This window comes from Tachysurus fulvidraco, chromosome 18, assembly GCF_022655615.1.
Source record: "Tachysurus fulvidraco isolate hzauxx_2018 chromosome 18, HZAU_PFXX_2.0, whole genome shotgun sequence".
NCBI classification, from domain to species: domain Eukaryota; kingdom Metazoa; phylum Chordata; class Actinopteri; order Siluriformes; family Bagridae; genus Tachysurus; species Tachysurus fulvidraco.
In genome coordinates, this window is record NC_062535.1 from 16,457,251 (window position 1) to 16,476,570 (window position 19,320).

The following is a 19,320-nucleotide window of genomic DNA, read 5'->3' on the forward strand; positions in this document are numbered from 1 at the left end:
AGAAACGGGGAGTGAAAAAGGAGGGATTGAGAGAGAAAGAGAGAGAGGAGAGAAAGACAGATGGAAGAAGAGAGAAAGAACACTCCATTTAAACCCGTTCTTACATGGGAGACAGGAAGAAGGTGTAGAGCTGGTGGTCGAGGTCCTGCCCCTGCACCATGCTGAGGGTGATGCGCTTCCTGTCTGTGCTGCTGTACTCATTAGGCTTATCAGAGGTGTGCAGGTAAGCCATGATTGACAGGTCTAACTCTTGTGCATCTGGAGAACCTGGAAGTAAAGATTATACACACACACACACACACACACACACCAAATTTGAAAGGCAGAGAATAATAATCCTCAAGAGCAGAGAACAATTCGAAAGGCAATTTAGAGAAAACTGCACCTCTATTTATTAACCAGAGAAAAAGGAAAGATAATAGCTGAATCTCCATTATCGCCTTACACACCCACATACCCACACACCCACACACCCACACACCCACACACACAGAACTCCTGCATGGTAATTCCTTTAAACAGGCTCAGAAGCTAAGTGGAAACTTTTCCAAATAAACGGTTTGTTTACTCAGTTGTCTGCTGTTACAGGAAGATAACGAACAACAGGGTGTCGTGATGAAGCAGAGTTTCTATTAGCAGCCTGAAGTGAACCATTTTCAGATAACAGCACACGATTTACAGCACAAAGGAGTTTTAGATTCACTCAGAGTTACGTCCACTGTATTAGCAAACATATTTGTTTACATTATAGCAGCTATATACTATAGTCATAGAGAGAGAGGGAGAGCTTCTGCCCCCTGTTGTCCAGGGTGTTTGATTACCTTCCAGTATGGTAAAGTTCAGCTGGATGTAGACTCCTGCTTTCCGGTTGTTGTTCCCTGTGCTCACTTTAACGATCACCGAGCCACACCTGCTCACGTTTACTGCCCCGGCCGGATCCAGCCTGACCCCTGTGCTGTTTCCGTCCAGTCCCACTGTGGTGCCGTTGTTCAGCGCGACTCTGATGGCCTGGCTCTCGTCTAAGTCGGCGATGGGGATCTGGGAGCCATTGACGGTGCGGAACTCCATGGATGCTACCTCGGTGGACACGGTATAGTTAGGGACATAGTTAAAAGGGAACGGATTGGGCTCCACCTGGAAGAGAACCTGCACAATGCCCTCACTGGCCTCGCTGGTGCTCAGGCTGGTCCCAAGGCTGGAGTTGAAAGCCCTGGGGATGGAGAAGCGGCGGCACTCAGGGGCGTCGCTTGAGCCATAGCACAACAGGCTGAGCGGGTCGGCACGTTTCCCTGCTGCCGCTATCTCGGCTCCTCGCAGGATCAGTGGCTCCTCGTTTAGTACACGAGACAACATCAGAATGCGCATAAGCTCAGAGGATAGTGTGTAGGCTTTGGCGGCAACGCGGAGGGGGTGCGGCTGATCTGGCAGATGTGGCGTACCGCGATCCTCCGACTCCTCCATTGACACCGACGCTGCCTCGCTCACCTGCTGGATCAGATCCCCTGCAGAACAATATTCACACTATTTCACTTCCTTACTTTATTAACCGTCCCTATTAATAGTCCCTAAAGCCCACCTTCGAACCCCAGCTTACAGAATCACATTTTACAAAACCAGCTGCTGCTATTAGTTACAAACCATTGGATGCTGGGTGGAGCCTATATGTGCTAACTTTCACCTCGGAGGTGTACGTATGAGTGAGAGACGTGGCACAGTCACTCATGCACTCACACTCGCACCTACTTATCTGCATGTTAAAACGAAGGCAAATCACAACAGCTGTTCCTTTGTAGGAGACCGCACGTGATACCGTGTTAATGACACTCACAACATGCACCGTCGTGTAGAAATGAATCAGATCGTGTGTTTAATAAGAGGAAGGTTTTGGTTTTGTGTAAACTCACCCATGATGTTAAGGATGTTGTCTGCGATCTCTGTGGGAGTCACCGTGCCCTGCTTGGTGTCCGTCTGGAGAATCTCCAGCATGGACTCCAGTTTATTCAGCGTGCTGTTCTGACACTCCTCACACACGAATTCCCGGCTCACAGCCTACACACACACACACACACACACACACACACACACGCACAGAGCTATAAGTATTCAAAGGACCTCACTTTTCTTTATTTCGTAGTCAGTCTAGTTTATTATTTTTTAACTGAGATGTATGATTCTGATCATCTGTTAATTGTTTTTTCTCTTCTGTCTCACTGTGTGTGTGTGTGTGTGTGTGTGTGTGTCTCACCGTGCACTGGGCGAGAGCAGCTGAGGTCTGTTGTATGTCACTAACGGTGTTGAGGTCCAGTGATGTCAAAGCTCGGGTTATGTTTCCTCGCACGCTCACCCTGTACTGCCTTTCCTGCTTCGACACACTGCTTCCATACTGCACAGCCTGCTCGTACTGTGCACACACACACACACACACACACACACACACACACACACACACACACACACACACACAAACACACCAAGAAAACTAAACTCATGGCGAATAATGGTATCACAAAATTCCTTCTATATAAGAGATGTCTGTATTAAGTATATCGCCCCCTAGTGGTCTAAGAAAAAAACAGAAATACCGATGAAACACAAATTCCCGAGTGTCTACATTCATATGAGCTTCATATTAACGCCACTGTGGACTAAGACATGACAAAGACACTCAATATTGAACATGGACACATCCAAACATTTTTTGGTCTCTGGGAATAAGAGTTAATATACAGATATATGGAAGGATGGACAGATAATTGAAAGAGTCTGACCCCGTTGAGCACAGTGATGAAGGCAAGGGAGAGCTCGCGGACACGCTGGGAGTCTCCCTGTTTCAGGAGCTCGTTCAGAGTGGTGTCAGCCATCATACTCAACCAGTGAGCTAGACTGCTGAATCCAGCAGGAACCTGTGGCAACATCACCGTCATGGTCCTAATACACAAAACACAAACACACAGCTATACAGTAAGTAATCAGAGGAACTAAGAGGAACTTTTGAACAAAGCCCAGCCATCAGTGGTAAAGTGCAATAAGGAGAAAGCAGGTGAATTGGGACCTAGCCGAAAGTGAAAGTGACGTGACATACGGCTAAGTACGGTGACCCATACTCAGAATTCGTTCTCTGCATTTAACCCATCCAAAGTGCACACACACAGCTGTGAACACACACACACACACACACACCCGAGGCAGTGGGCAGCCATTGGGGGGGTTCAGTGCCTTGCTCAACGGCACCTCAGTCGTGGTATTGCCGGCCCTAGACTCGAACCCACAACCTTAGGGTTAGGAGTCAAACTCTCTAACCATTAGGCCACGACTTCCCCTAAACCCACATATGACTCCCAGGGGCATGTGGACATCTTGTCACGTGGCAGATCTGGTTAGTTTATCGGTGTCCATTTTTTTTAGACGTTGTTTTCTGACCCAGAAATTAGCTTTGCTACCTGCCAGAGACTCCCAAGCACAGGAGTTTTTTGTTGTTTTTTTGGGCAGATAATTAGAAAGGAAATCAATATCAATATCATAGTTTAATAAGGTCAAATAGTTTCATTACCAATTAATAAGGTCATGACTTTTAAAATTCTAGACACTGTTGAATAAAGTACAGCGACTTCAGGGGGTATATGAAGGATCCCAGACTCAGTGGATAGGAGATCAAGACCAAGTATTTTGTAGAAAATAAAAATTTGTGTATAAAATCAGCTATACATATTCAGTATGTATCTTGATTAGAAAAAAAAAAGAGAGACAAAACAATGACTCACTGGTTGAGGGCGGTGATGGATGCCCCCTGGTGGTCCTCCACTGTGATGGACACCGATATCCTGTACTGGGCAAAGCGTAATCCAGGTGGTAGGAAGGTGGAATGTTCCGGACTGGTTCCTTTATAGACGCAAAAATCTTCGCAGTAGGATTTAAAGCAACGCAACACCATCAGACTGTAAACCAGCGGAGACTCTGTCTCGTCCAAATCAGTGTAGCCTAAAAAACACAGAGGTCCAGGACAGGACCAGCATTATGATGTACGTCTCTGCAAAATGTCCTCAAAATTTCCTTTTGGAAGGTTCAGTAATTACTTTTGACCTGACTCTCCACCTGATTCACCCCTCCATCTACCTGTCTTCAGTCCACATGTCCCTACTTCACCTTCTCACTATACTTTTTAGAGTCCTTGTGTGTGTCAACATCAACACACTTGGCCAATAAACCTGATTCTGATTCACATCTTTTTGCTCCACCTTTCTCACCTGTGCATTTGAAGTGTACTCTCTCCAACAACGTCCGCACCACCGGCCCCTTGCCATCAGCCCACAGTGAACATGACCCCCCAGCTGGTGGCAAGTTTGGGTGGAGCTCGATGTTGGCCACCCCCTCCTGCTCCATGCTGTCATCGGTGACGTGCAAACTGAAGACGTACGAATCCCCATCCCGCAGTGCCCCCTTCCTCAGCACCAGGTTCATGCTGTCCTGGCCTGTCGTCGTCGTGTTCAGGTCCAGAACCAGCGGCTCACTGCGATGGTTAACGGCGGTCCAGTGCTAATGAAAAACACAAAGGTCACACAAGTTTAGACTGCATTAACAGTCTGTGGAGGTCCTGACAACATGTCAGTGCAGAGACAGTTTTTAATGGATGGAGTCTCCAGGATCGACGGTGCTTTAACATTAGATGTAATCAAAACTAGCTTCACCTGCGAAGTGAAAATGAAAAAAACTTGTTATGGGAAAATAATCACCTTCAGCTTGGTCACAATAACTCTGCTCCTTCACACTAACCTCAGTGCCATGTGGAATACATCACATCCTAACGATTACATCGACGACTCTACCGTCTCAGGTTTTCCTTACCGGTTTCATTCCGAGGCCATGACATAACACACTAAAGTAAACATTTAGAGAGGGATACATGACTGATCACCTTCTCCCATGACCTCATCTCTTTGCCTCTGTCTGTTTTAAAATTGTTTAACACACAAGAGACACACAGAAGACTTTTTTCTTTGGCGAGGCTGAAAGCTGACTCACAGAGACCGATACAGCCCTCACACCCGTCACCAGGACTGGTGAGGTCATACCGCTATTCCCAGCATTCCCTTTGGGTATCTGCTGTAAGATTCAGTGCTACATGAGCTCACTGGAATAAAAGTTAGAACGTTGGAGGTTCACTAAGGCAAAAGCAGTGTAAAGCAGGAGGTGGGCTTTTAAATCTTATGATGATAAAGCGTCACTGTGACCGTTAAAATACAGTGATATGTTTATGGACTAAGGTGGAAAAGTGTCACATGTTCTTGCGCCACCTGTCATATAGATGAAGAAGAAAGTGAACTCACATTTAAAGGTGGGGTCTCCGTTGTTTGAGAAAGGCTTTAGAATACTGCGTTGGGCCACAAAACAAAACAAAAACAAAACTAACGTGTAGCCAATGAGCAGAAAGGGGCGTGTCTTCTCATTATGCGGCGGAGAGAGTGTTCAGTGTGCATGTGTGATGTTAGCAGAAAGCGGTTTTAACATTGACATGGAGGATAAAAACAAAGAAAGAAAGAGAAGAAAGGCTTACGATAAGGACAAGAAGTAGGACGTGTTAATATAGGATCAGCTTTCCAGCGCTGGAGAGAACTGAAGGAGCAGGAAGTTGGCCACATATTCACAGGTTGGAGTTTCCCGAGTCAATAACTCCTGAGCTAAACGCTGTTACTACACAAATAACACCTCTTTTCTATCGTAGTAATGTAGAGAGGCAGCTACAACCGCGTTTTGTGTAGTAACAGCGTTTAGCTCAGGAGTTATCGACTCGGGAAACTCCGACCTGTGAATATGTGGCCGACTTTACTTAAGACGCCGAGGAGCTTTTTTCCTTCTCGATAGGTGAGTAACGTTGGTTTTGCTTTGTTACACAGAACTAATATATGCCTTTGTCCTTTACATCATTATGCTTGTGTGGCATTTTTGCTTGTTTGTTTATCTACAATCGTATTGTTCTTCCCTTCAGCTATGATAAAGACATAGTTGCCTGGGTTACGTATGTATGTGTGGGCGGAGCTGGGGTGGGGGTGGGGCCCATTTGGGTTAGGGGCGTGTTTGTTTTGGTGATTTCAAATGTGAACATTGGCTTTTAAACAACGGAGACCCCGCCTTTAACAATGTTGTTTTATTGACACTTTTTTGCCTTAATATAAGTACAAAGGTTTACACCCGTCTTCTATTTCAGATATTTCTTTAATAATCTTTCTCTATTGCAAGTCAGTTATAATATCAAGACTAAATATTACACCAAGTGTAAATATTACTCCAACTAAAAGACGGACTGAAAATGACCAGAATGTTTGCTATGAGCAGAAAATATTGATCTTTCTCAGAGCTGAAGAAGGAAAAAAATGCCTGCATGTGAGATTCACTAAAAAAGCCAAACAAACAGCAGGAGATTGGAGGCAACTGGGATAAAAGTTTGTTTGTGCATTGCTTTAAATATGGATTTTTTTTTTATTTTGATGACGAAAAAGGTCACTTTATATGTTTGAGTGATTCGTCCTTTCAAGAGAAAAGGGATTTAAAAAAAAATCTTTTGTTTAAGTGTATGTGTAATAAACATCTAAACTTCATGTTAATGGTGCTAATGTTGAAGTTACTCAGGAGGCTCTTACCCCTCTATAGGAACCCTGACAGTTGCTGCAGGTCCCGGCCAGGTAGACGTAGGAGTTCTGGCTGATCTCATAACGAGACTGAGCTTTACACGACACACACTCCAGAGAGACGATAGGGATGCGGCCACCCTTCACTAATACCTGAGGAGAAAAAAAAACCGAGTCATTTACATGGCTGTAATTAGCATTGCTGGAACAGTTGGTCTTGCTTCAGTGCTACAAGAATGGCAAATAAAAGAAAGGAAAAACCAGAACAAACCGGATGAACAGACACAGATGGCGGATGCAAGTAAATGTCAAAGAGCACTTCAGATTGAAAAAGGGAACACAGAGTGCTTCGGTGCAGCCTCTAAAAGTGCTACATCACCGGGGAAAAGAAAAAGACAAAAATAATATGGCAACGGGAGCAAAACGGGTTCCGCAAGGGTTCTTTTGGAACCTTGAATTTCAGGCTCTGATTAAACCATCGAGTCAATCTGATTAGGGGAAGTCGTGGCCTAATGGTTAGAGAGTTTGACTCCTAACCCTAAGGTTGTGGGTTCGAGTCTCAGGCCGGCAATACAACGACTGAGGTGCCCTTGAACAAGGCACCGAACCCCCCAACTGCTCCCCGGGCGCCGCAGCATAAATGGCTTCCCACTGCTCCGGGTGTGTGTTAACGGTGTGTGTGTGTGTTCACTGCTGTGTGTGTGTGCACTCTGGCAGGGTTAAATGCAGAGAACAAGTTCTGAGTATGGGTCACCGTACTTAGCCGTATGTCACCTCACTTTCACTTACATGGTAGCACGACTGCAACTGAAAGGGAAATGCAGATTTCACATGCACAGTAAATTCTGTGCTTTTCCCTCAACAGCTCACACGATGAAGGTTTTGCTTTTCAGTACAGAAAGTTTCTGGCAAGTTATCCGTTGAAAAGCAGTAACCGTGTGTCTGTTGTGTTTCATGTCTCATGAAAGTAGGACGTTTTCATGCAAACATTACTGCAGGGAAAGAAAAATAAAAATCAATCTTTTCAAGTGCTGCCTCTCAAATTCAGCAGAAATTGAACAAAATAGTGCGGAAAAGAGAAAAAATATTAGCAGGATCTTCACGAGAACAGTGAGGAGTCTCAGTAGAAAAAGCAGTGAGACATTAATGGAGATCATCTAAGTGACTGGCCAGTTGAAGGTCTGCGTTATTTCTTACATCGTGGCTTAGTGATTCCAGTAGATCAGCACAATTCATTCCAAAAAAACAAAAAAAACCAAATAAAAAAACCCACCAAATCAATTCACTTTCCTCCTTCGGGATGGAACACGATGATTACACCTTATTAAGCTGTGGTCCTGACATAATTATTTTGTTCCATCATGCTAATAAGTCATGGATGTGCATAACACAAATGTTTCCCGTTGGGGCGTGCTAATTCGTAGCGCCGCTTAGTTTCACTTCTGTTGGCTTTAGCTCCGCTTGCTGAGAAGCAGAACCGAAATCGGCACTAAAATCGGTAGAGGCCTAGGAAATAGCCAGAGCATAAAGGATTATGGGTAATAATCTGAGTCAAGCAGTTTGGTTTAAAAGTGTTACATGGTGGAGAAAAAAATTGACGTTTTCAGATACTTTAGATCCCTTTAGTTTTCACAGGCATATGCACACCTTATTATGTATACAGTTATCTATTCAGCAAATCATGTGGTAGCAGCACAATTTACAAAATCATACAGGTCCATAAGTCAAAAGCTTCAGTTAATGTTCATGTGAAACATCAGAATGAAGGAAAAGTCTGATCTCTGTGACTTTAAACGTGTCATGGTTATTTTAAAGGTGCGGTGCACGATGTTTGAAAAATGCTTCGGGAAAACGAGTCGGGCCGACAAACAAACAAAGGTGTAGCCAATGAGCAGAAAGGGGCGTGTCTTGTAAATATGAGTGGAGAGAGTGTTCAGTGCGCATGTGTGACACATTGAAACACTAACATGGCGGATACCTCCTGCCGTTACCTCTGCCTCGGGTTCTAGGTGTTGAACGTCGTCTTCCGCGTGAAACGGAGATAAACCTTTTACGGTACAACACTCAGTACTACAAAAACACATCTGTATTACCATCGTATTACTCACTGTGTTCATTTACTGATAAAAAATATACCCTCTGACAGCTGCCCCAGCAGGTTAATAGTTGCCTGGGTTACGTATGTATGTGTAGGCGGAGCTATCAAAACAGGTGTGACACCCATTTGGGTTAGGGGCTTGTTTGTTTTGGTGATTTCAAATGTCAACATTGGCTTTCAAACAACGGAGACCCCACCTTTAAGCATCTCAGCCTCTAGGGTTTACACAGAATGGTGCAGAAAACAAAAAGCATCCTGTGAGAAACAGTGGGTTAACACCTTGTTGTTGAGAGAGATCATGATAGATTTATTTACAGCAGAAGAGCACATCAGGTTCCTCTCCTGCAGCCAAGAACAGAAATCTCAGGCTATAATGAGCACAGACACAAACTGCATGGCTTAAGTGTAGAAAACCTAAAAAGATTGTTGAGTAAATTCAGTATATTTATTTTACATAAAATCACCATGCAAACCAAATAAATGCTCTGCTCCTGACCTGGCTTTAGTATCTGCCTTTCAATCTAAAGTGACAGGATCATCTGTCCCCAATCCCTGTCCTGACCCTTTTTTTTAACTTCCCTTTATTTATTTATTTGTTTGTTTGTTTTTTGTTTATTTTTTGTTTCTTTCCCTGTTTCTTTCTGACTCATCTTCAATATGAAAATTTTGAGCTCTAGGCATCATGGCCTTTTCCAAACACCGAAGGAAGGTGATAAAAGCAGACAGGACATTCATTGGGTTTCAAGCACATGAAGGAAGTGCAAAAAAAAAAAAAAAAGTGGTCACTGGGTCTCAAAATGCAGATTTACTAACTTTCCTGTCGTCTCTATAAGGAACTCAATAGACAGTGAACCGGATGAAGAAATGGAAGGATGACCAGTAAGAGGTACAACAAGCTTGTGATGCAAATTGTGTGTGTGCGTGTGCGTGTGTGTGTGTGTGTGTGCGTATGTGTGTGTGTTCATGTGTGTGTGTGCTTGTGTGTGTGTGTGTGTGTTTTAGCTTTGACCTCCAATACAATTAGCAACATAATATGAAAAGGTCCTTTATCATAAAAAGTTTTTAAAAAAGTTTCCAGCATTTTTCTCATTTCTAATGGATACTAATGGACTACAAAAACGAGGCCGAGCCACTGGCCAAGGCTTCTTGTTATTTCTACAAACAGGGCTATTGAATCATGATGCACGTGACTCAGGTACGTGAACACTTTAAGAAGCATGGCGCAGAGCACTACTGGGATCTGGCTCTGAGCGAGAGCGTGCTGGAGACAGCAAGTGTGTGTGTGTGTGTAAAACGTGTGTGTGATGATCTCCACTGCTGCTACTCTTGGATATTGGGTTTTTGTGATCATAGCAGGACGTTTGGGAATCTAGTGCATGGACGCTTTTCTCCTGGGACTTCTACAGAACGTTGAAGACGGCTGCCTTGGTTTCGTCAGTCCACAGACACAAGAATCCTTTACAGCCAAAACTGCACATTTGTTTTATAGTTGTGACTCAGGTTCAATTAAGTCCAAGGTGAAGGACACTGAGAGCTCATACTGTATGCAGAGAATGTTTAGTGTATGATTAAACCCACAGACCTGCGGACTAATTCAAGTCCATCATGTTAAATTAATGAGCACTCACCTTCTGGGTGGTGTATTCCGGGGACATGCCGTCTTTGCTGACGGTCAGGCGGAAGGTATAATCCACATCCACCTCCAGCTCTGATCCGGAGATGACCAGATATTTTGGACCCAGTCTAAAGTTCAGAGTAGAGCAGTGAATGGCTCCCTAAAAGAAATATAAACAAAGGGGCAATTATTTTTTATATTAATTCCTTGATAAGTACACTTCCAGATCCCTGATGCACTTCTACCTAAGACATCTCTCTTTAAGCTGCCGAACGTCCTCGTTGCAGCACTGATCTATATGCCATTTCCTGTTTTGTCTCTCAGACATCCAGCTCCTTTGTCCTTCTACTCAAAGAAGGTACGGCGAGCTCGGAATGTCTCAGAGAAAAAAATATAATCCGTTCCCTTTCTTTATTTTGCTTCTGCTTTTTACATTTATGTCCCAGTGAATCGATAAGTATTGTTAACTAGGAGCAATAAATAAATAAATAAATAAATAAATAAATAAATAAATAAATAAATAAATAAATCCTTAAACCTTGCAACCCTAGTTTACACTAATAGTCCACTTAATACGTATAAACCCGCTTTCTCCATATGACTGGCATTTTCCAGCATTCCGAAATGTTTAGATGTTAAACTGGAAAAGAATAATGAAAAAAAATCCCACTGACTGAGTCCCTGCCAGGAAAGGAGAGCGCACGCTACAGCAATCTTCATCTTTTTCTTTTTTTTTTTACGGTTGGGAAAAAGACAAGCCAAGCAGAAGCAGACAATCTCTCTGTGGCCATATTAAGAGGCAGTGAGATAGAGGAAAATGAAAATAAATCAGCCTTAATTATAATTTCCAGTGATTTTATTGGGCAAGGATCTGTGCTCTTTATCCTCTGGTGGGTAATGCTCACCAACTTCGCTGTGCTCTTAGTTTTAGACTTTAAAAAATCACTAAATTCTACCATATATTATATCAAGAAAAAGAAAAGAAATAGCTGAAAGTTTGATTATTCATTCATTCATTTTCTACCGCTTATCCGAACTTCTCGGGTCACGGGGAGCCTGTGCCTATCTCAGGCGTCATCGGGCATCAAGGCAGGATACACCCTGGACGGAGTGCCAACCCATCGCAGGGCGCACACACACTCTCATTCACTCACACACACACACACTACAGACAATTTTCCAGAGATGCCAATCAACCTACCATGCATGTCTTTGTACCGGGGGAGGAAACCGGAGTACGCGGAGGAAACCCCCGAGGCACGGGGAGAACATGCAAACTCCACACACACAAGGTGGAGGCGGGAATCTAACACCCAACCCTGGAGGTGTGAGCGAACGTGCTAACCACTAAGTCACCGTGCCCCCTAACTTATTTATTTATTTATTTATTTATTTATTTTAAATTCTTCTCATTATAATTTCATGATGATGATGACGATGATGATGATGATAAGCCACCACTAAGCCACTGTGCCCCCCATCTGATATAAATGATTATTTCCAAGAACAACATGGCTGTCAGTGTTTTATTTCTCTTTCACCACAGCAAATTGCAACCACACAAACCACCGTACCATTTCAAACTGCATTTCTGTATTTCTGACCTCTAAAAAGAGACCTCATAAAACATCTTACAGTTATTAATGTGAAACAGGTTGTAATTCGTACCTTAGAAGTGTTTACACATTCCCAGTTGTAATTGAGTAGGGTCTGACTGTCCAAGTCCAGGTTGGGATCATAGGATTGGTTTGCATTCAGCTGTAGGTCCTGAGTTTTGGACCACACACGATACGTTCCACCTTCAATGATAGGTACCAACTTGGCAGACATCACCGAGAGCTGAAGACAGGCTGCCTTTTTCAGGGGAATTCCTTTGTAAGATAGTGAAAAGATCAGGGTGTAGTTTTTGGCAGGAAGCGTCATCTTAGGTATCGATAATTGCAGCCTCCGGATATCGACTTCTGCAGGAAGATGGACTTTAAATGGTGGTGTCAAATGGTTTTCAAATTCCTGGCAGTGAGAAGCTGAGAAGATCTCCCAGAGATATTCAGCACCATAGCGAACACAGCCTTTGAGATCTACCTTCGCTTCGACTAACGCTGGTTTGGAACGCCAGATGGCTATCCTTGGTGCTTGAACCACCTGGACTTCGGGTTCGCTGCACTCTAGTACACGTATGTTCACCTCAAAGAAAGCAGTAATCCAGCTAACCAGGTTGCTGATGTTAACCTTAGCAATGTAGTGGCCGGGTAAAGAATATACATGACTGACGACAGAAGTATCAGAAAAAAAGTCGGGGCTTCTATCCCCAAAGTCCCATTGGTATCTGAGAGAGCTGGACTGTGGGGAAACTCGTGCTTGAAAGATGACTGTCTTGTTAATAAAGGTGTCCTGAGGTTGAGCCTCTAAGATAGCTGACTTAAGGATATTCTGAACAAGCACATTCTTGGTCTCATTTTGAATGTTAAGTGCATTAAAGGCACTCACACTGATGGTCAGCAAACCTGGCTCATCAGGTACATACGTGGCTTTTGAATCCAACATGGTTGTTTTAGCTCCATGATGAAGATCAAAGGTCCACAGATATGTCACTGGGTTGCCAGTCTGTATGTGGGCTTCAAATGTCTTGGGCACACCCACAGGTATAGCATCTTCACAGCAGTCTAAGATGGTAAGTTTGGTGATGGGTTCCGAGACACATATATGCAGGTTCCTCCGTTCTGAGCTTATTTGATTCCATGCAGTCAGATTGACATAGTAGTTGTCTGCTCTGCTAAACTGGTGTATGTAGGTAAGGTTGGGGTAAACAGTTGCATCACCGCTGATGCTCAAGGTGTAGCTAACTGAGGTGCCAGATGCAACGGAGATGGTGAACTCCACATTCTCACCAACTGCAACATTCTTCTTGCTGGCCTTGAACTCAAGCCCCTGGATCCTGTCTTGCACAGTGAAGTCACGAGCTAGCACCTCACTACTAATGTCATTTGAGACATTCAAAGTGACTGTGAAGGTTCCAGGGGATGAAAATATGTAGTATGTCGACTGATGACTTGATTTTGCATGATTTGGCAAGAGCCACACCCATGAGACATTAGATCCAGTTTGGACATGGCCAGAGAGAGATACATTGACTCCAGAGGATATAAAGTTCTGCTCTGTGACATTGGTTGTGGTGAAGGTAACCCCGGAAACTGGTTCTTGGACACTGATCTGTACTGAAGCCATCTCTTTGTTTACCCTGTTTAAAACCTCCACATTTACTGACTTTAGACCTGGACTGTCAAATGCATACCAGATGGATGGCACATTAAATTGCAACAGATCATTATCTATCCACCATCTATACTGCAGATCACTGCCTGTACTCACAGACACAGTCATGTTGGTGATGCTGTTGATGGCTGTGGGGTTTGGAGAAGTCTGCAGAACTAGTTTTCCAACAGGATCAAGAAACTCAATAGTTCGGTTAACAGTTAGTTGGCCGAGCAAATTGGTGGCCTTCAAGAAGACCTCGCAGGGTCCAGGTGTGGAATAATTGAGGTCTATGTTTTTGCCTGTGAGATTGTGGGCTACAGTACTTTCGTATTCCCTCAAAAGGTTCCAGGTAAAAGACATGTTCGTGCCATCTTTTAGCACAGCCTGCAAGTGCAGGATGCGGTTGGTGGCAAAACAGCAACTGTCCCCAAGTTCATCGGACACTATCTGTAAGCCTTCCAGCTCCCGCTGTACAAATATGTAAATGCTAGCTTGAGCATTGCTGATATCGTTTTCAGCAGTTACGGTTACATTGAACATTCCAACAGAGCGAAAGGTGTAGTACATGGGGTGTGTGCCTGGAATGGAGGTACAACGGTCACAAAGGATCCACGAGTAGCGCACATGATCTCCTTGGTCAAGATGGGTCTCAAAGTGGACTGTTGCATTCAAAGGAACATTCACAAGGCTGGCATTGACTGAAAGTCCTTGAATGGGGGCTAAAACCATAACAGGAATTTGGCTTTTATTTTCACTCACGTCATTCTTAGCCATAACACAGACGTCAAAGATACCCGAGGAATTGTATGCATGTGTCACATTGTGCCCTGCAAGGACTGTCCCATCCCCAAAGTCCCAACTGTAGGCAACAGTATCCGAGTCAGAATACGATATGAAGGTATAGTCCTGCCTCATGGCCAGGTTGTTACCTTTTGTTCCATTATGGTGTATAAACAGATAGCCCACAGGTTGCTGCACTTCAACTTGCACACTGCTTATGCTTTGTGAAATGTTGTTAAGGACAGTTACAGTTATTATATACAGGCCCGGGCTTTTATAAGTAAAAACCATCCTGTCACCACCTGTAATAGGGCTTTTTGAGTCACTGATCCCAAAATCCCACAAGTAGGTATAGTCAAATTCTGGGAAAGCAGTTACAGTAAACCAGCTGTCCTCTCCAAGTCTGATATATCTGCTGGAGGGTTCGAGAGTCACATTGGAGACTTCAGGTTGGACGCAGATCCAATTAAAAAAATTTGCCTTGTTCACACTACTCGACATAAGGAGAGAAAGATGGTAATTCCCACTACCTTGGTAAGAGTGTGTTATAGTAGGGGTTCCATATCTTGTTTCATTGGTGGTTCCGTCCCCGAAACTCCACATATATTGATGAGACGAAGCATTTCCTGATACAAGTGCATGGAAGTTGATATCTGTTTTTTCTTGAATACACTTAGAAGGTTCCAACCACAACACCTGCAGCACAAACACTTGAACATGTATCGATTCCCATTTTGAGCTAATGGCGTTGGTTGCAGTTATGTTGACGGTGTAGTTTCCATCTTTGACGTAAGTGTGTTCCACCCATGACTCCGATGTCACGAGCACAGTCCCATCGCCCATAGAAAAACTCCAGCTGACATTGTTGCCTGCTTTCAGATTAGCCACAACGATTGTAGGGGTGTTGAACTCTGTGGGAGCGGATGTCCTAACCTCCAAACCGTCAACGTCTTCATACACCATTATTACCTTACAGCTGTCTTTAATACTAACAGTGTTGTTAACACTCACACAGACTGTGTAGGTGCCACTTAGAGTAAAGTCATGATAAACTCTTCGTTCACGCCCTTGCTGTAGGCTGGAGTTGTCACCAAAATCCCAAGTGTAGATGATTCCATAAGGGGATGGTAAAGGATGTGCCTCAAACGCAGCAGGCTTTTCAGCTTTCACAAGCTCTGGTTCAGTGTTGATCTCCACCGAGGTTAAAACGCTGAACACATATACGTCGAGTTTGTGGGTTTTATTTTCATAGCGGTTGAAAACGGACACACTTAGGTTATACTTTCCTGTAATAATAAAAAAAGAAGAAGGAGAAGAAGTAAACGTTGGTGCATTTTTGATATTCGCAAAAAGAAAATAAGCGGATGGTTTCTGGACTACGCTCAGACAACTCATCTCTTCTATTCCACTTGTTTCCATTCCATATCTACCTGGTTGTTTGTAAGTGTATTTGACTTCATGTTGCAGGAAGATCTGTTTTTTTGACGGATCGGGGCTCTGGTGCGGGGAAACGTATGGCGGTTTAAAATGATTCTCCATTTTATCCTCATCTGCAAACAACCACCTGAGACACAAGAACATCACAGAAACATCACACAGAAGATACAGAAGAACACGAAGCATGTTAATTTATACATGCTTTTGACAATTATCAAATTAAAGACTTAGGTTAGAGAAGCCAAACCTAAAGCCTGTTTGAACTATACAAGAGACATCAGGCGAGAGAATATTCATGCTCTTGATGGTGTAGGACTTTCAATAATAAAGATAGAAGTAAAATTGTGAAACTATTTTGTGAGGATTGGGAAAACTGACAGAAAAAAGTTTTCTTTTACATGAACCTTACATGCATTAAAGTTCTATATAACAACTTTGGTTACAGAACTAACAGGAAAGTGGCGTCCACCGAAGTGTCGACCTCTACCGAAGCGGAAAGGGTCAGCTGTTCACCCTGAGTCACAATCTCAGGAACCCCCCGGACGGTGATATCGCTCATGGGGTTCATTTTGTCCACAGTCACATTGAAATCCTCTGTTAGGTTGCTTACATGGTTGGTAGCCATTACCTAAGAAGCCAAAAAAAAAAACTTTTGCTAAACTTCACAGACAAAAAAAGTCATCTCTCTGAAACAGATCGGTAAAGTTTAGAAAATCAACAGGTTATGTAATGTATACAAAATGTGGTTTTAAGAATATTTAATCTCAGACCTTAAAGAAATTTAAATATTTGAGTTTAAATAAAAAAAAAACAACAAAAAAAACTGTCCTTCAAAATGTCATTAATGTTATTAGTCTGGCACATTGACTCACAGTGAGTTTATAGACAGCAGCGTTCTGGTAGATGATGTTGAGTACGGTGTTGTAATATGTGAAGTATGGTTTATCATCCACCGTCCATCGGAATGAGGGGTCCGTTCCTCCTTCTACAGATGCTGTGTAACTCTAAAATAGAGTACATTAATAAGAAAAGAACAAAGGCAGAACTTTCATGTTGTAAGATATGACATAATAAGCATCTGATCCAAAGAGGTGCGATGAAAAAATCTATGAGCGATTTCTTTGAGAGCTTCTATGATTAAATAAAAACTGACCACATAGAATTTACAATCATGCCTCATCCTCATCCATCACATTATCATCATACTGTCTTCTTCATTTATTTCAAAAGTTCTGATGAGATTAGAAGTGTGCTTACCACTACAGTTTCCATCAGAACCCTATGGGCAGGATGGGGCTGAATCTGTAGGCCTTGCAATGGCTCCTCCACCCTTGCCTGAATCTGCAGATCAGCCTCAGTTAGCTCACTCTGGGCATGTAGGACCACTTTGGTGTGCCCAGGTGTGGAGCCCAGTTCAAGGTCAAGCCAGGCAAACAGGGTATCATTGTTCGACATGGCTGTCTTGCATTCAACCACTTTGGACTCCAGTTCTTGTGGGCAAAACCTTTGGAAAGGGATGTTTTTGTCGCTGCCTTGCCTCCTAATTATAGCCCTGTGTTCAGAACGAACCTTTACCAGGACAAACGTTTGATTAGGAAGGAAGTAGACTGTTCCATTATGATTGGTTGGATAGATCAGGTCAAGGCCCAGTGGTGGGATGACATGGATTGGACACGAGGCAGTGACGGGGAAGTCAAGATCATCGGATGTCACTTCCAGGCTGTAGTCACCCGTTTGAGGTAGGCCAGCTTTGAGAAAGGGACCTTGCAATTTGGTTTCATTGTGCCCAACATACAGCACCCTAATCGGACATATTACCTCAGCCACCCACTTTCCATCTCCAATCATTTCCAGGGTTTCATTAGAGTCAAGCCAATCAGACCGATTTTGGACCAGAATGCTCTGTTTCCATGGTGAAGAGGGGTCAGGAGAGCATTCGAGTAGACCAGAGGGTCCGGCATCATGCTGAAGGGCGATGAAGTCACCTGGGACAACTAAGAGGTCTTCAATTTCCTCCTGGACCTGAGGTAAAACCACAGTTAAAGAAGAGCAGGGGAATCAAAGAACAAAAGTAGCTGTATCATGGTAGGCTTTTTTAAATGCTGAAAGTTCTCAAATTTTAAACAAAAATATTGGACTTATCAAATGACAAGTAATCTCACCAGTGTGTGTGTGGGGGCTCCAGGTGGCAGGGTAAAGAAGACCTCTCCCACCAGGCTGTAGTGTGGGCGCAGGGTACCAGGGGGCAGAGGTTCCACCCCAGAGCAATTTGGGCATGACCCTGTGTCACACGGGCGACTCAAAGGCAGGCAGGAACCCATAAACGGACACCATTGATGCCATGCAGGGCATGGTGGAACTGGAGATGGATATAAGGAAGTGGTGGTGGAGGTGGTGTCATTGGGCCTGGTGTCCAGAGACCGGCACATTGCAATGGGGCCACAGAGATCACCGCAGCCTAGAAAAATCAAGGGTAGAAATGGGAAGAGGTTGACTCCATGTCCATAACATTATGGTAGGATGATAGAAAAGAACATCAGTTTTCAGATCTCATGCCCCTTTTCCACTGAGGCAGTTTGAGTGCTGATTCGGAGCCGCAGTCTAATTTAGAACCAGTTCTTTCTGTTTCGACCGCCAAAGCACCGGCTCTGAACCAGGAAAAGTGGTTCTTAAGTAGCACCAAAACGCTGCTGGTCTGGACTCAAGAACCTCTTGTGTCAGGAGCTGTGGGCGGGGCTACTGTTAGCGCATGTGATAATGTACCTTAAGTATACTGATGTTTAATACACTTTTACTTTACCGCAATATGATACATTATCAGCACACATGATAGTAGGTAGCTACATGCTAAGGCTAAATTATTTTCTGTGTTAACGATAAAATAACGTTATGTACTTTATCGATTACAACCTCCGTTTATACAGATTACACGGAGCCGCACGTACACGTTTTATTCGCCGCGTTTGGATGCCGATGTAGGTTCACAAAGCCATTAGCATTAACAGTAAAGCAACATCCGCCATTGTTGTTGTGTTTGTGTTTGCCGCTGCTGCGCTAAAGTTGCTGGGACATGTGACACGTATACAGTGACGTCACACTCGGCGCTGTGACGCTCTCTAGCCGGTGGAAAGGCAAACCGGTTCTTAGAAGGTTCGCCAGTGGAACCAACTTTGAACCAGCACCAGCACTAGCTCTGAACCAGCACCCGGTTCTTTCCGGTGGAAAAGATGCATCAGTGTTCTGAGACATTACAGATGCAGTGGAGCAACTGGCCTGACTATGGTTTCACTTCAATTATCCATAATGTCTATATCTGAGATGAACAGATGAACTAAACTAGCTCAAAAATCAATAAACACAGCTGAGGTGTGAACTTCTCAAGCACACATGTCTTAGGTACATGATTATTTTATTTCTTTTATTTTCCTGTTCAAACAACAAATCAATCATTCACTAACAGATGCTAAGGCTGGCACTTTGAGTTGCAGGAGAACTTTCGTCTGGAAAAAAGT

The 19,320-nt window shown here is 43.7% G+C and overlaps 1 protein-coding gene across 2 annotated transcripts in view; it reads right to left on the bottom strand.

Annotated features, from left to right (window-relative positions):
• The window catches only part of pkd1a (polycystic kidney disease 1a), a 70,931-nt gene that overhangs the window by 20,608 nt on the left and 31,003 nt on the right, over window positions 1-19,320 (bottom strand). For both annotated transcript variants that reach the window (XM_047802985.1, XM_027178913.2), the window contains 15 exons: window positions 17,971-18,266; window positions 17,066-17,830; window positions 16,681-16,812; window positions 16,261-16,436; window positions 15,802-15,935; window positions 12,005-15,657; window positions 10,350-10,496; window positions 6,636-6,776; window positions 4,245-4,533; window positions 3,762-3,978; window positions 2,769-2,928; window positions 2,246-2,401; window positions 1,905-2,049; window positions 822-1,502; window positions 105-267 (listed from right to left, as the gene is read on the bottom strand). In XM_047802985.1, the coding sequence (XP_047658941.1) occupies window positions 105-267; window positions 822-1,502; window positions 1,905-2,049; window positions 2,246-2,401; window positions 2,769-2,928; window positions 3,762-3,978; window positions 4,245-4,533; window positions 6,636-6,776; window positions 10,350-10,496; window positions 12,005-15,657; window positions 15,802-15,935; window positions 16,261-16,436; window positions 16,681-16,812; window positions 17,066-17,830; window positions 17,971-18,266 (7,255 nt within the window). The remainder of the gene's footprint in view (window positions 1-104; window positions 268-821; window positions 1,503-1,904; window positions 2,050-2,245; window positions 2,402-2,768; window positions 2,929-3,761; window positions 3,979-4,244; window positions 4,534-6,635; window positions 6,777-10,349; window positions 10,497-12,004; window positions 15,658-15,801; window positions 15,936-16,260; window positions 16,437-16,680; window positions 16,813-17,065; window positions 17,831-17,970; window positions 18,267-19,320) is intronic.